Raw genomic sequence first — 14,367 nt, forward strand, 5'->3', positions numbered from 1 at the left:
TAAAGGCTTTTGATCTTATGCTTCATTAATCACTTGTTTTCTTTCCTTACGCCACTCCAGGCCATATACACCTATGAAAGGAGCTTCTTCTACTGTGTGGTTTGACAGATATAAGATCTCTAATGACTGTCCAGAACACATTGAAAGTATTGATGCTATGTGCCGGGGACTTACAGACTTGATCAATGATGAAATTAAACATGGCATTGCAAAGAATAGGATACTAATAGGTAAGAGAAATTTATTTTTGATGTGTTTATTTTAATGATTTGTAATTGTTAAGAGATATGTACTTCAAATTCACTCCATCCGGAAAACTCATGAGCATGCCTGGCAACTGATGAACAGCCTCTTCAGCAGCCAGTCCTCAAGAATATTGAATCATTATTTAAACCTGTATCAGGTGGGAAATGTGGCTAACTGTAAGCAGTGTCCTCAAAAACGTAACTTTAAAAAGAGTTTTTAATGTAAATAGTCATTTGTAATTGTTATTTGAAATACAGAGTGGGCCATAATTTACTTTGAAAATTAGATATTTTTACTGTTTTCTTTTAGCCCTTTTCAAGGATGGAAAAGTATACTTTACCAAAATGACTTGTATTTTGGAGAGTGGAGATGTAGCATGTGAATAATCATGAGCTTTTCCTTACTGATCTAATCATTTTGTGCTGATTCATGGGGAGAAAAATTGCATGTTACACATCACTAAAGATTAACACTTGGTAACAAATGAAGTATTCGCTGTCATAGTTCGTATGTGTCTATCTTCCTGTTCCTCTTAATTTTCACAAATTTCCAGTAACTTTCACAGTACTTCTGTGAAATACAGTGGGATACTGAGGCACAGGAGTTGAGGGAAATGGAGTAGCCTGTGTCCGTGAGGGAATCAGAATTCACGAGTCCTTGGCTCCCTGTCCCATCCCTAGACCACAAACTATTTAAGGTTGGGGGGAGAAAAGTCTTAATGTCGGAACTTATGAATTTATGGTCATCTGAGTCATACCATCAAAATCCTGCATGATGGAGCCACTACCGTTCAGCCTACATGTTTTCTTGGTCCAGCCCCATGTTGCTCTTTTGAAGGCCTCTGTTTACTTTCCCGTTCTGGCTCATTACCCTGGCTGCAGAATGCATTGTTTTGGATGGCTGTCAGCACAGTCTCTTTGATCTGTCTTTCCTGTGTTATACCTGCTGGCTTGGAAACAGCTGAAGAAGTGCAGGTGCTTTTCTGTGGAGTGAGCTGGGAGATGGTCTGCGTACAGATCCAACTTGCTCGTAGGCTTTTCTCCTTTCTTTGTAGCCTTCAAAATTAGAACTAGTGAGACTGTGGAGTATGACACTTGTTTTGCAAGTCATAAGCAGAGTAAGGAAGTTGGTATGCACTGATTGTTTCAGCCCGTAGATTTTTTTTTTGGAAGTCCCCATCTCTGTGTGTTTGCATTCCTCATCTGTAAATCAGAAACATTGGAGCAAGTCCAGAGGAGGGCTGTGAAGATGATCAGAGGGCTGGAGCACCTCTCCTGTGAGGACAGGCTGAGAGAGTTGGGGTTGTTCAGCCTGGAGAAGAGAAGGCTCCAGGGAGACCTTACAGCAGCCTTCCTGTACCCAAAGAAGGCCTACAAGAAAGCTGGAGAGGAGCTGTTTACAAGGGCGGGTAGTGACAGGACAAGGGGTAATGGCCTTAAGCTGAAGGAGGGTCGATTTAGATTAGATATAAGGAAGAAACTCTTTACTGTGAGGGTGACGAGGCACTGGAGCAGGTTATCCAGAGAGGCTGTGGATGCCCCATCCCTGGAAGTGTTTAAGGCCAGGTTGGATGGGGCTTTGGGCAACCTGGTCTAGTGGAGGGTGTCCCTGCCCATTGCAGGGGGGTTGGAACTAGATGGTCTTTAAGGTCCCTTCCAACCCAAACCATTCTATGATTTAATTATTCTTATTTTCTCACTCTTGAGAGCTTTGATTTAAGGCTTCTAGAGTTAGGCACTGTTTCCTTGCCTCTATGACAGAGACTGCTTGCACACATCCTCACAGCTGAATCTAATATTTGTGCAACAAGCAAAATAAGGCAGCCCTGAATTAGCTCCATCCAAAGTGCAGAAGAGGACCTATGTGGATACATAAGAAATTTGGTAGTGGAAAGTGAATTATATCTCTTGTGCCTGCATGAGATGAAGTGTTCTTCCACGAGAACTTTGCGGCTTCTCTGCACTGGTTTTCATGATAAACTGATGTGTGATGCAGTGGAGAATGAAGCTTAGAGATCCTGTAAGGTTTCTGTGCATAAAGGTTGGGTTTAGTGTCAGTCTGAGTCAGCCTAATGTGACATTCTTAGTTGTTTTAGATGGGACTTTGTGCAAATAATTGTCCATCTTCTGGCATTGTTTCTTCCTGGGAATTAGGAATTCTGAAAATTGGGATTTCTGGCAGCTTTATAACATTTTTGATCAGAAGAGAATGAGGCCAAGTTTTGGTTGTGAAGATACAGACAGTGTGTCTGCATCAAACTAGTGTCAACTGGAAAAGGAGAAATGGATGGCCTGAAATTTTTCCAAGTTTGGGAAAGATTGGTGTACAGGAGATAATGGAAGATATGGTCACTTGCTTAGAATGTCAAAGAATGAAGTCCTGTGAGATCTTTTTAGATTTCTCTTTGGAAAAAGTCAGGAACATTCATCTAGTACAAGAAGAGGAGGCTTGAGGTAACGGGTGGGGAGCAGACAGTGGATTTCTGACCATACTACAGAGTTGGAGGAGGCAGCCTGCTTGAGGTGAAGGGAAAAATAAGACAATTACAGCAGAGGAAACCATGGTGAAATTTTGCTATGACTATTTCTTCAGTGCATCCAGTGATGTTGAGTCATGTTGGAGATCCATAACGGGAATACTGGTACGTATCTTGTTACGGAAAGTAGAGACAAAAATAGTTGAGAGAAGAGACTGGAGGACTTGGGAGGCTGTGAAGAGCAGTGGGGGCCTTTTCAGGTAGGTCACAGAAGCCAAGAGAGCAGAGCAGTTGCATGAAGAGGTAGTTACAGGGAATGAAATGGTTGTTAAAGCGTTAAGGAGAACTGGGTTGTGGGACTGTCCGTTTTGTAACGAGTGGGAGTTTTAATGAGTGGAAAGAAAACAAAATGAGCATGAGGAGGGTAACAAGATTGAAGGTTATGGTTTTATATGGAATAGCGGACTAGAAATTACAGGCTGAGGATGAGTGTCAGATATTGTTAGGTGAGGGCGAGTGAGGTGTTAGGCAAGCAGGAAGGTGGGTAGCTGCTGACAGCTCCGAGGTGTGGGATAAGAAGGCAAAGATCTGAGGGAGCACTGTGCAAAGGAGAGTGAGTGGGAAGAGAGGGGAAGCGGGAGCAGGCTCTCAAGCAGTGGAAAATGAGAAGCCCAGCACCTGGTGTTCTGGGGGATGATTCTCCTTCTGGAGCCCTTCAAACTTTCCACAAGGCTCAAGATTGTGGGTACAGTAAGATCATTTGTTCTGAAAGAAATTATAGCCTGTGCTGTTTGTTTCGGCAGTACAGTTAGCTCTGAAATCCACAAGCGGCTGCTTGTAGGGCAGAGCTCTAAAGCTGAGGATGGCGTCCAGGTTGTGTGATGCCACTCCTCTTTTTCTATAACAAGAAAAATAATGGTGCAGTCTTGTTTTTAACAGCTGCTCTAAGAATCTACTTCTAAAGAATTGAATTATTTAATTTACTGGAGGTAAATAAAGTCTTACAATTAAAACCTCCGTATCAATTTAGTGTAACAACCAGCACACAGTAGTACACGGCTCATCTACCCATTCCTATTTCCTGACAGTTTCATGAGTTGCTTTCCTATTCACACCGAAGTCTTTTGAAGGAAGTGGACTTCTGGTTTATTAAGGTTTATTTCCACTGACCTTGGAGGAGGAAGGAAGGGAGACTGACTGCAATATGTAATTATTCAAAAATAAATATATCATCCCCAGAATTTGATAATGGAAGTCACTTTTTAGCCAAACATTCTTGTTGAGTTACTCTTACTGGTCTTCCTGGCTAAAGCACTTCTTGCAAATAATCCTGTAAGTAGGTTTATATTGACTTTGGAGATAAAAGAGGATGATAAAATTAGTCAAATTCTGACACTTGGAGCTTTAATAGTATCCTTTCTTAAAAACTGGATGTATTCCTTCTTTATAAATGCCTGAATTCATTGCTAAATTAGATAAGTAAGCAAATAACCACAGTTTGAAATGTGGGACAATAATTTCTTGTTCTATTTAAGGCTGAGTTGGTTTTTCAGGTGGTGGTGGTTTTGCTTTGTTTTGTTTTCTTGTGTTTGGTTTTGTTTTGTTGTTTTTCTTAAACTGCTTCCATAGTGATAGTGCACTATAAAATAACTCCACTTTGGTGGAAATTGCCAGAGATTTCAACAGTCTTACTCAAGAATATGTTAGAAGCTCTTGAAAGAAATGGCCACTTCACATTGGGAGCATTTTGAGAGTGCTCACTTTAGTCAACTACACTTCAGTGAAAGGCAGTCTCTCTGTTCCCTCTTTTGTTCTTAATTTAGTGCTACTTTCCTACTTCTACAGGTCACACTGTGTAGCGCAGAAATGCTGATCCAAGCGTGTTGGTCTCTGCCACCTGTAGTCACTTGTGTAAGCAGCCAGTGAAAATAAACTTTCCATAACAGTCCTGTAGATTTGACTGTATGCCAAAAAACACATGCATGATTCCTGACCCCTTGTACTGTAACAATAACACAAGACACACAACCACTTTTTGTTTATTGCTAGACTTCTTACATAGCTACTGAACCATGGTGGAAGTAACATGAAAGCTCTGTGCTTCTTGTAAATATTAACATTTCCATCTTTCTCAGTGTGTGTGAGAATGGGATGGGGAGGAAATATCTTGGCTTTGACATCGCAGAGAAAGAGGATTCTGTAAATACGGGAAGATTAAAAAAATCCACAATAAATCGTTAAAATGTTGGGCAAACTACTTCACCTACAATCTTGGTATTTTGTCTTTGGCTTCTAAGCCTTTTGCTGTCACTCATCCTGTCTTGTATCTTCTGTCTTTATTAGGAAAAACGTTGTCTTTCATTGAGAGGCACTTGCTACCTTGCTTTCACAGAATAAATTCATGGGTTTATATTGTTATTTGTCACTGCAAATCAAATGAGATTTTTCTTTCTGAACCACCTATTATGTGGCTTTGTGGTTTATCTAAATTATGCATATGAGATGCTGGGCCGAAAGCCAGTAATGTCAGTCCATCTCCCCCGTAATACCAGCAAACATTTCATTAATTTTCAGTGCATCAGTGTAAATTTGCGTTACATTTGTACTTCGGAGAAGATGGTTGCTCCTCTTGTTTGCACCTGAACTAGCCATTTATTTTTCTTTTGGATCTCTACGACTCTTTTTACTTCCTGATGCGCAAGCAACAGACATTAACAAGTGAATGTTTGTCTCCTTCATAAGTCATTCAGTAGGAGGTACAAATGCTAATAATTTTAACCAGAGAGTAGGATCCACCACTTGTCACGCTGTTTTCCAGCTCTTGATGGTGTCTGTATGAATGTATCTATGATTATCATCAGATAATGGCTTTGGGAAGAAAAGAATTATAAAGTGAATTGAATTCTGATCTGTTCAACGTTAGTAGAAACTGTTGAAAACGTGGTTACTCATCTTTAATAAGTGCCTGAATTCAGTGCAAAATAAAATGGATGGATGGGCTTTTACAATGCTTGAGTCAGGGTGCACATTAACCTGTACTTTCTTCACAGTCACGCCTACAGGATCGGAGAAGAGTGAGGCATAACAACATTTGCTAATCCACCTTCACGTATCAGTGCAGGTTCAGCTCTATTTAGGCAAATCCTTACCATTGCTCTTCTGACTTGTTCTAAAAGATCTCCATCAGTAGAAGGTTCACAGCTTTCCAAGGCAACCTGTTCCTGTGCTTCACTATTCTTTGCTTTAGAGAGCGTACTTTCTAGTTTTTCTGTGATTCGGTTTAAAATCACGAATACCATTGTGTTGGGTTTGCGTGGCAGGGTTTTGGTAGCGGGGGGGCTACAGGGGTGGCTTCTGTGAGAAGCTGCTAGAAGCTCCCCCTGTGTCTGACAGAGCCAATGCTAGCCGGCTCCAAGACGGGCCCGCCGCTGGCCAAGGCCAAGCCAATCAGCGCCTCTGTGATAACATATTTAAGAAGTAGAAAAACACTTAGAGAGAGAGAGCTTTTGCAGCCGGAGAGAGGAGTGAGAAGATGTAAGAAACTCTGCAGACACCAAGGTCAGTGAAGAAGGAGGGGCAGGAGGCGCTCCAGGCGCCAGAGCAGAGATCCCCCTGCAGCCCGTGGTGAAGGCCATGGTGAGGCAGGCTGTCCCCCTGCAGCCCATGGAGGAAGGATGAGGGGGTGTAGCGATTCCACCTGCAGCCCGTGGAGGACCCCACGCCGGAGCAGGTGGAGACACCTGAAGGAGGCTGCGGCCCATGGGAAGCCCACGCTGGAGCAAGTTCCAGGCCGGACCGGTGGACCCGTGCAGAGGGGAGCCCACGCCAGGGCAGGTTTGCTGGCAGGACTTGTGACCCCGTGGGGGACCCCACGCTGGAGCAGTTTGCTCCTGAAGGTCTGCACCCCGTGAGAGGGACTCCATGCTGGAGCAGGGGAACGATGAGAGGAGTCCTCCCCCTGAGGATGAAGAGGTGGCAGAAACACCGTGAGATGAACTGACCGTAACCCCCATTCCCCGTCCCCCTGTGCCGCTGAGGGGGGGAAGGTTGAAGCCGGGAGTGAAGTTGAGCCCGGGAAGATGGGAGGGGTGGGGGGAAGTGTTTTAAGAGTTGATTTTATTTTCTCATTCCTCTACTCTGTTTTGCTTAGTAATAAATTAGATGAATTCCCTCTCTAAGTTCGGTCTGTTTTGCTCGTGACGATAATTAGTGAGTGATCTCTCCCTGTCCTTATCTCGACCTGCAAGTATTTCGTTATGCCTTTTCTCCCCTGTTTGGTGAATGAGGGGAGTGAGAGAGCGGCTCTGGTGGGCACCTGGCCTCCAGCCAGGGTCAACCCACCACAGTCTTTTTTGGCGCCCAACGTGGGGCACGAGAAAATTGAGATAAGGACAGTAATTGGAAGAGGTAACGAGCAAAACATTGACTGAACGTAGATTGAGAGTGAAATAGCGGTGAAGGGACGAGAGGTGGATTCTGTGTGTATTGTCTACTCTTGTTTAGTGTTGTGATAGTGTTGCTTTGATTCTGGTGGGGGGAATTCTTTTTCTTTTTCCTTGTTGATGTGATTAGTGTGTGTGTAGTTTTTCTGTTGAATATGTTTTAATAATTCTTAAATATGTGATTCACAGAGGCGAGGGGTGGAATGTGTTGGGTTTGCGTGGCAGGGTTTTGGTAGCGGGGGGGCTACAGGGGTGGCTTCTGTGAGAAGCTGCTAGAAGCTCCCCCTGTGTCTGACAGAGCCAATGCTAGCCGGCTCCAAGACGGGCCCGCCGCTGGCCAAGGCCAAGCCAATCAGTGCCTCTGTGATAACATATTTAAGAAGTAGAAAAACACTTAGAGAGAGAGAGCTTTTGCAGCCGGAGAGAGGAGTGAGAAGATGTAAGAAACTCTGCAGACACCAAGGTCAGTGAAGAAGGAGGGGCAGGAGGCGCTCCAGGCGCCAGAGCAGAGATCCCCCTGCAGCCCGTGGTGAAGGCCATGGTGAGGCAGGCTGTCCCCCTGCAGCCCATGGAGGAAGGATGAGGGGGTGTAGCGATTCCACCTGCAGCCCGTGGAGGACCCCACGCCGGAGCAGGTGGAGACACCTGAAGGAGGCTGCGGCCCATGGGAAGCCCACGCTGGAGCAAGTTCCAGGCCGGACCGGTGGACCCGTGAAGAGGGGAGCCCACGCCAGGGCAGGTTTGCTGGCAGGACTTGTGACCCCGTGGGGGACCCCACGCTGGAGCAGTTTGCTCCTGAAGGTCTGCACCCCGTGAGAGGGACTCCATGCTGGAGCAGGGGAACGATGAGAGGAGTCCTCCCCCTGAGGATGAAGAGGTGGCAGAAACACCGTGAGATGAACTGACCGTAACCCCCATTCCCCGTCCCCCTGTGCCGCTGAGGGGGGGAAGGTTGAAGCCGGGAGTGAAGTTGAGCCCGGGAAGATGGGAGGGGTGGGGGGAAGTGTTTTAAGAGTTGATTTTATTTTCTCATTCCTCTACTCTGTTTTGCTTAGTAATAAATTAGATGAATTCCCTCTCTAAGTTCGGTCTGTTTTGCTCGTGACGATAATTAGTGAGTGATCTCTCCCTGTCCTTATCTCGACCTGCAAGTATTTCGTTATGCCTTTTCTCCCCTGTTTGGTGAATGAGGGGAGTGAGAGAGCGGCTCTGGTGGGCACCTGGCCTCCAGCCAGGGTCAACCCACCACAACCATAAACATAAAGAATAGGTATTTCTCTTCCTTTTTCCATGTTGTGTGGTTATGCTGACTGTAAAAATGACAGGTAAGTGTTGCAGCAGGGCTGTGCTGTCATCCTTAGAAACAACCAAGAAAGCACACTAGGTAAATAAAGCAAGTAATTTGATGAGTAACACCTTAGTAAAAATTGATTTGAGACTTTTCATGGATTTCATTTTCCTTCTAGCGCTAAAATTTATGATTCCTTAGGTACATGTGGTAGGTTCCCCTCTACTATCCATATCAGTTGAAAATAAAACCCTAACTGGTTCTGGTTTTACTGCAAGTTGATACGTTAGAAACTGTTGTATACTTTTTACAAGAAAATGGTAAAACTTGTACCCCTTAAATATGCATTTCAAAATGCATTTTGGCTGGTGGAAAAGTCGGATAGCAAATTGATTCATGTTCCTAACAAGAGGAAGTGGCTGAACCAGTCAAGGGAAGTTGCCTTTGTTCTCTTAGAGACTCTCAGTTACTGAGTAACAAACACAATACAAAGGATATCAAAGGTAGAAACCATTCATTGCAGTTCTCCTAGTGTGTAAGATAAGTGTTTAATGAAGTTTGATGAATAGATTGAAAGGAGAAAATTGCTGCTGTGAGGATATTCCCTTTTGACAAAGTACATGTTTGAGCACTTACACGGGAGCAGTGTTCAGGGAGTTTGGTGGAGAAGAGAATTTGTTGTTCCACTGGCGTTTGTACTCTTCACTGATATTCATATATGAATGCTCTTAAATGTATATAATACTTCCATTCATGGATGAAAAAGGAAGGTCAAAACAGAAAGTCAGTTTCCTTGCAGATGTGTAGAACAAGGTTTTGCTGTTACCATTAATAGAAAGTAAATCACAGGAAGTCTCCAGGGAGACCAGAAAGTAAACCAAAACGTAGCTTTAGGGGAAAATTCCTGATAACAAACTGATTGAAGTAACTCTAAGTTGAAATATCTAAAGAAAGGAGAAATTGAGAATGAAAAATGCTGGGAGAATGGGAAGAAGGTGAGGCAAGAGTATGTAATGTGTTGTGGTGATAGCAGAACGGGCAAAACCCATTTCTGTCTGTGACGATGTAGCCTCATACAACAGAAGAGTATTTGTCTCTCCTCACCCTGTGCTGGCACCGGCACTGTATGCTGTAGTGTTCATCTCTTGCCACTTTGTTACCATAGCTGTACTGACAAATTTGAAGAACTACAGGGAAGGTGAAGAACAATACGTGAGAGAAACTAGTGAAGAAATATTCCTTAAAATAAACACCCCAAAACCCACCCCTAAACCGAAGTTCAAATCCTTATCTCAAAGTGCTTACTTTCCCCTCTTCCTCTTTTGATTCTGTGCTATAATGAAGTAGTTTCTACCTCTGTCACTCAAATCCATGCGAGAAGAGCTCGAGGTCTGTCTCTGCAAGGAGCAGATGATCTGTACTCAATGCAGATGGCAGAATTCATGCACTAAATGTGATTAATAGCTAAAATTTGTGTACTACAGCTGTGATTTCTAGTGTGGAAAACAGCTTTGATCCTGTTTTAAAATTATACTGGAAAGACCAAAACAGTGATCTGGTTTGTTTCCTAAGTCCATAATCATTACCTATAACAAATTGACTGAGGCATTTTACAGTCAGATCTATATGACTCAGGAAGCAATCGGCAATGTCAAACCTATGTTTGTTGGAGAGCTGTTTTTATGTAAAGAATGAAAACCTAAAGAGGAGGTTTCTGAACTGAGGAATAGGTCATTGCAGGCACTGAAGTGGAGTGTGGGGGAGAAGGCAGTGGTTTCAGCATTCTCTTTTGTATACCGGACACAAGAGAGAAAGAAAGACCAAATAAAGAAACCTTTGTGATAGATAATAAAGTTAGTCATTTTCTAAGATACAAACCCAAACATTATTTGACCAAATACAAAGAAATGAATAAAGCTGAAATTTGACAGTAAGTAAATATTTGGTTTCCTGAACTCCATATAATGTTGAAGTGTCATCATGGACCAGATTATTTGTTCAGACAGATACAAATGAGGAGCAAATTAATATAAACCAAGATCTTTAGCAGAAGTAAGCTCAAGGTTTTATACAAACACTTTGATGTTTAAAAGGCTCCTAAGGCCATTTACTAGCTCTGGAAAGAAGGTTTTATCACTGAAAAATGGCAGCTGTGATGAGGGTTTCTATTTTATTCAAGCAAGAATAAATTACATGTGAGAAATTCAGTCTCTGTTCACTCAGGGTTACATCATCGTATGGCTGGGGTTACCTTAACATAGTTACGGGTGATATTCCAGCAAAGAATGTTTTGGTTTTAGTAAATTATTGCATGGGAGTTTCCTTCTGATTCAAACTCTTTAATTTGGAAATGTGACGATCCTATGACTTCAGCAGATCTTTCTAAAGTAGCAAAGCAAGTTACAAGCAGCTTGCTTCTCACCGCAACGGGATATTGCCTAGAAACCAGCACTACACAGAAGCAGATTTGAGGTTATAAATGCACACCTAGGTGAAGTTTCTTTGCAAAAAAAAAAAAAGTGCTTTACTTAATTGAGTCTGTTTTGTATGCTCTTACATTTTAGCCTGTGCATAAACCTCCTCTGTAATGCAGGAAAGTTACATGCAGATAACAGTTCAGGAAAGCATCTATCCCGAGCATTGTAGAGCCAATACTTTTTAACTGTTTTGAAGCATTAATCACATCTCTCCTTAAACATAGGCATAAGGGAAAAAATGAACGTACTTTTAATGTGAAACCTGTTGGCAAATTCTGAACTTTTGTGCACACCCTTTGTACTTCTTGCAAGTAGATTGGCCTCAAGCAAAGGCCTTGCTATGTTCTGCCCATCGAAGGTTGAAATGTTGCAGTGTCATTTTTGATCTTGATTAACACTCATGACGCAATCTGCTTAGCAATGCTGTGCTGTATTCTTTATGCTGAGATCATTGGTTTACACAAGCATGCTTGTACTTTTGTGTTTTGCTTACATTCTGACTGTCACTCCATACATTTGTTTTGTGTAATATCTGTACATGCGTCTTATTTTTCCTTAATCCAAAATTTGAGTTCTTATAAAAGTTCTTGACTGAGCGTGTCTTTTATGCATTATGTCAAATTTATGCTTATACTGAAATATATGTTGTAATTGAAAAAAATTGTCTCCAACTACAAACGCTTATTCAAATTGTTGTTTCTGAAGCATTTACTATATAGTATTTCCTCAGATTGTTGTGGTATCAAGTGATAAACTTCAGGTTTTCCCCTGAAAAACCAAATTCAAAGAACTAGTCCTTTGTATTACATTTTCTCATAGTAGTGTGAGCCACATAGAAGAACCATTACCTAATATTCTTCTAAACAGAAGGTGACTGCATTGTCAAAGACTGCTGGTGAGTAATTGCAGATGGTGTTGCCAGATTGTGACTAACAGGGTACAAAATTCTAGATTAAATCATTTACAAACTAGTAATGAGTTTTCAATGCAGCTTTTTTTTCCCCCTGTATTCTAAAATACTTAAAATGGACTTCATTTTGTATGTGAACAAAGTATATCTGTATGTATTTGTAAGCAACTGCAAAATGGTCTCTTAGAGTGTAAGTGCTACTTGTGTTTGGGGATGACAGCATCATTGAGAATGATCAAAAGGAAATGAAGATGTAAATGATCATATTCCACAGAAGAGAATAAAGGAAACTTCAGTACAAGCTGTTTACATAGTAACTTTGTGTAGCTGTTTTATTTTACATACTTTCTCAGAAGGCTGTATTTTTCTCTCTCTGAGAATGTGGGGTCAATGGTGTTGAATTTTTTGTGATTACTGTGACATTTTTGTATAATATATTGGTTTTATTTCTTTATTGTAGAATTCTTTTAAATGTGACAAGAGAACATATTCGGTAGGAAATAGTGATGCAGACGAAGGGCTTGCAGTAGTATTTTTCAATATTTTTATGTCTGTGAAGACAAGTTTATTCAAAATTTCAAGTATATGGGCTGTGTAAGTTTTTAAGGTGTGCTCAACTTGTTTACCCACGTTCATTCCTACTTTTCCTCAACTGCCTTTGTTTCTTAACTGCCACTGGGCACTTAGACATATTACATTTAACTTTGAACTGGTTAAAGATTGATTTGCAGGGTAACTAGCAGGTCCTGGCTTTATTTACCAAAGATAAATATCAGGGTATTATCAGCCCCTGGGTATACAGCTAAAGGATCCCAGGTATATCTCCTAGTTTGAGGATACAGCTCTCCTAATTCAGTTAAGGATTGTGTTTGAAAAAGGAAAGCAAGACCCCAGTCTCCCACATTGGGTCGCCTTGTTCTTTCTCCCTGAGATCCAAGTTCTATAGATCAGGAACCTGCAGTTACCACTTTTGGCCATTATAGTCTCTTAAAGACTACAAGGTGACAGTAAGTACAAAGAAGAACTAGAAATTCAGTAGAAATTCTGATCAAAAATTCTTCAGAAATCAAAAAAATAACATGGGGGAGAAAGAAAACACCTCATGTCTGGATTAGTCTAGTGTTTTCAGGAAAATTTCCTGCACAAATCCAGCCAAATCTTCCAGCCATAATGTGGGATGAAGTGTGAGCTAGAAGGGCTTCAGACCTTTTGGGACTTGCAGATAAACGTCCTGGAAGAGAATTCTCCGTTAGGAACAGTCTCACCATGATGCAACTAATATTTACGAAGCACAGTGTTTTCTGCCTCTGAGGTTGTGTGCACCAGAGGTTTCCCATGTGGTCCCAGGATTCAGTGAAGTACCAAAGTTGCAGGGCGTCATTGGGCTCAGTTTTGGTGCTGCAGGGCTGCTGCTTCCTGCCTGGGTTTTGTTTAGCACCCATGTCAAATTTCTGCATAGCACAGAAGTCAACCCCAGAGGGCTTATGTAGCCCTAGCAAAAGAGCTGTTCCCATTCTGGAGTCTCATTTAATCGCTTCAGAAAGGTAACAAGCTGAAATGGTTTGATATTTTATCTACTATTTTTGCATTTCCTCTTCAATCCCTAATTTCATTTCTCTTCTGTGAAAAGGTCTGGGCTCAGAATTTTGCAACTAATTAACACCAGTTAACTACCTGGCACAAACCAATTGTATCACCAGTATCCCGGGTGCTGCTAATGCTGCTCTAAGTAGAGCTGCAGTCATAACCTTTCTGCTGGTTGCCATCTCTATGCCAGAAGGGATTTCAGCAGCCAGTCATTCTTCACCCTAGTCATTATCTGGATATAGTCAGTATAATAGCCTATGTACTATGTTCTTGTGAAGTAATGCAGTAGTCTGGATTTCTTTCCTAATGAATAAGCATTTGTCATGTAAAAATCATCCCTGAGGAATTATCTTGTGTAAGGAATTAGCGCAGCTGAAGAGACATATGGAACACAGAAGGCCATTAATTCAGAGATCCTGTTAGAGCTCAGGATTTTCCCCCATTTATTATATATCCTAAGGTGTAATAACAAAAAAGCCCTCACTGTTGTGTATTAGTCTAATGTGGTTAATGTTCATTAGTTATGTACAATAGTGATACAGATCTTTCATGTGTGAATGCTACTAGCCCAGGGGAAAAATAAGTTGAATAAAAAAAGCAGTGAGAATTATCTGTTCGTAGAGTTTTGCTTTATTAATGCCAGAGAATATATGGCCATGGTGTTCAGCTATCTGGTAGGGACCATACATGGATGCCTTCTAAAATAGTGGCATTTCAGCTGACTTTATTTTTCTCTCTCAGTAGTGAATCTTCAGCAGTACTTTAGCTACTAACTTCTTAATTGAATCATGCTTTGATTTAAGATCATTGTAACCTTTATGTTACTCAAGATGGTTTTTGATTGCATTGTATATAAAAGAAACAAGTCTAAAGATAAAAATAAATTGGATGATGGGTTACAAAGACATACAGCAAAATCCAATCTTTGTTTCTTTTGTTGC

At 41.7% G+C, this 14,367-nt stretch overlaps 1 protein-coding gene across 7 annotated transcripts in view; it reads left to right on the forward strand.

Moving 5' to 3' along the window:
* Window positions 1–14,367, forward strand: part of LYPLAL1 (lysophospholipase like 1) — a 33,732-nt gene that overhangs the window by 15,079 nt on the left and 4,286 nt on the right. For all 7 annotated transcript variants that reach the window (XR_008576485.1, XR_008576487.1, XR_008576484.1 and 4 more), the window contains one exon: window positions 61–230. Coding sequence is in view for 3 of the 7 variants with exons in the window: in XM_054821241.1 (XP_054677216.1) it covers window positions 61–230 (170 nt within the window). In the remaining 4 variants the exon portion in view is untranslated. The remainder of the gene's footprint in view (window positions 1–60; window positions 231–14,367) is intronic.

This window comes from Grus americana, chromosome 3, assembly GCF_028858705.1.
Source record: "Grus americana isolate bGruAme1 chromosome 3, bGruAme1.mat, whole genome shotgun sequence".
NCBI classification, from domain to species: Eukaryota; Metazoa; Chordata; class Aves; order Gruiformes; family Gruidae; genus Grus; species Grus americana.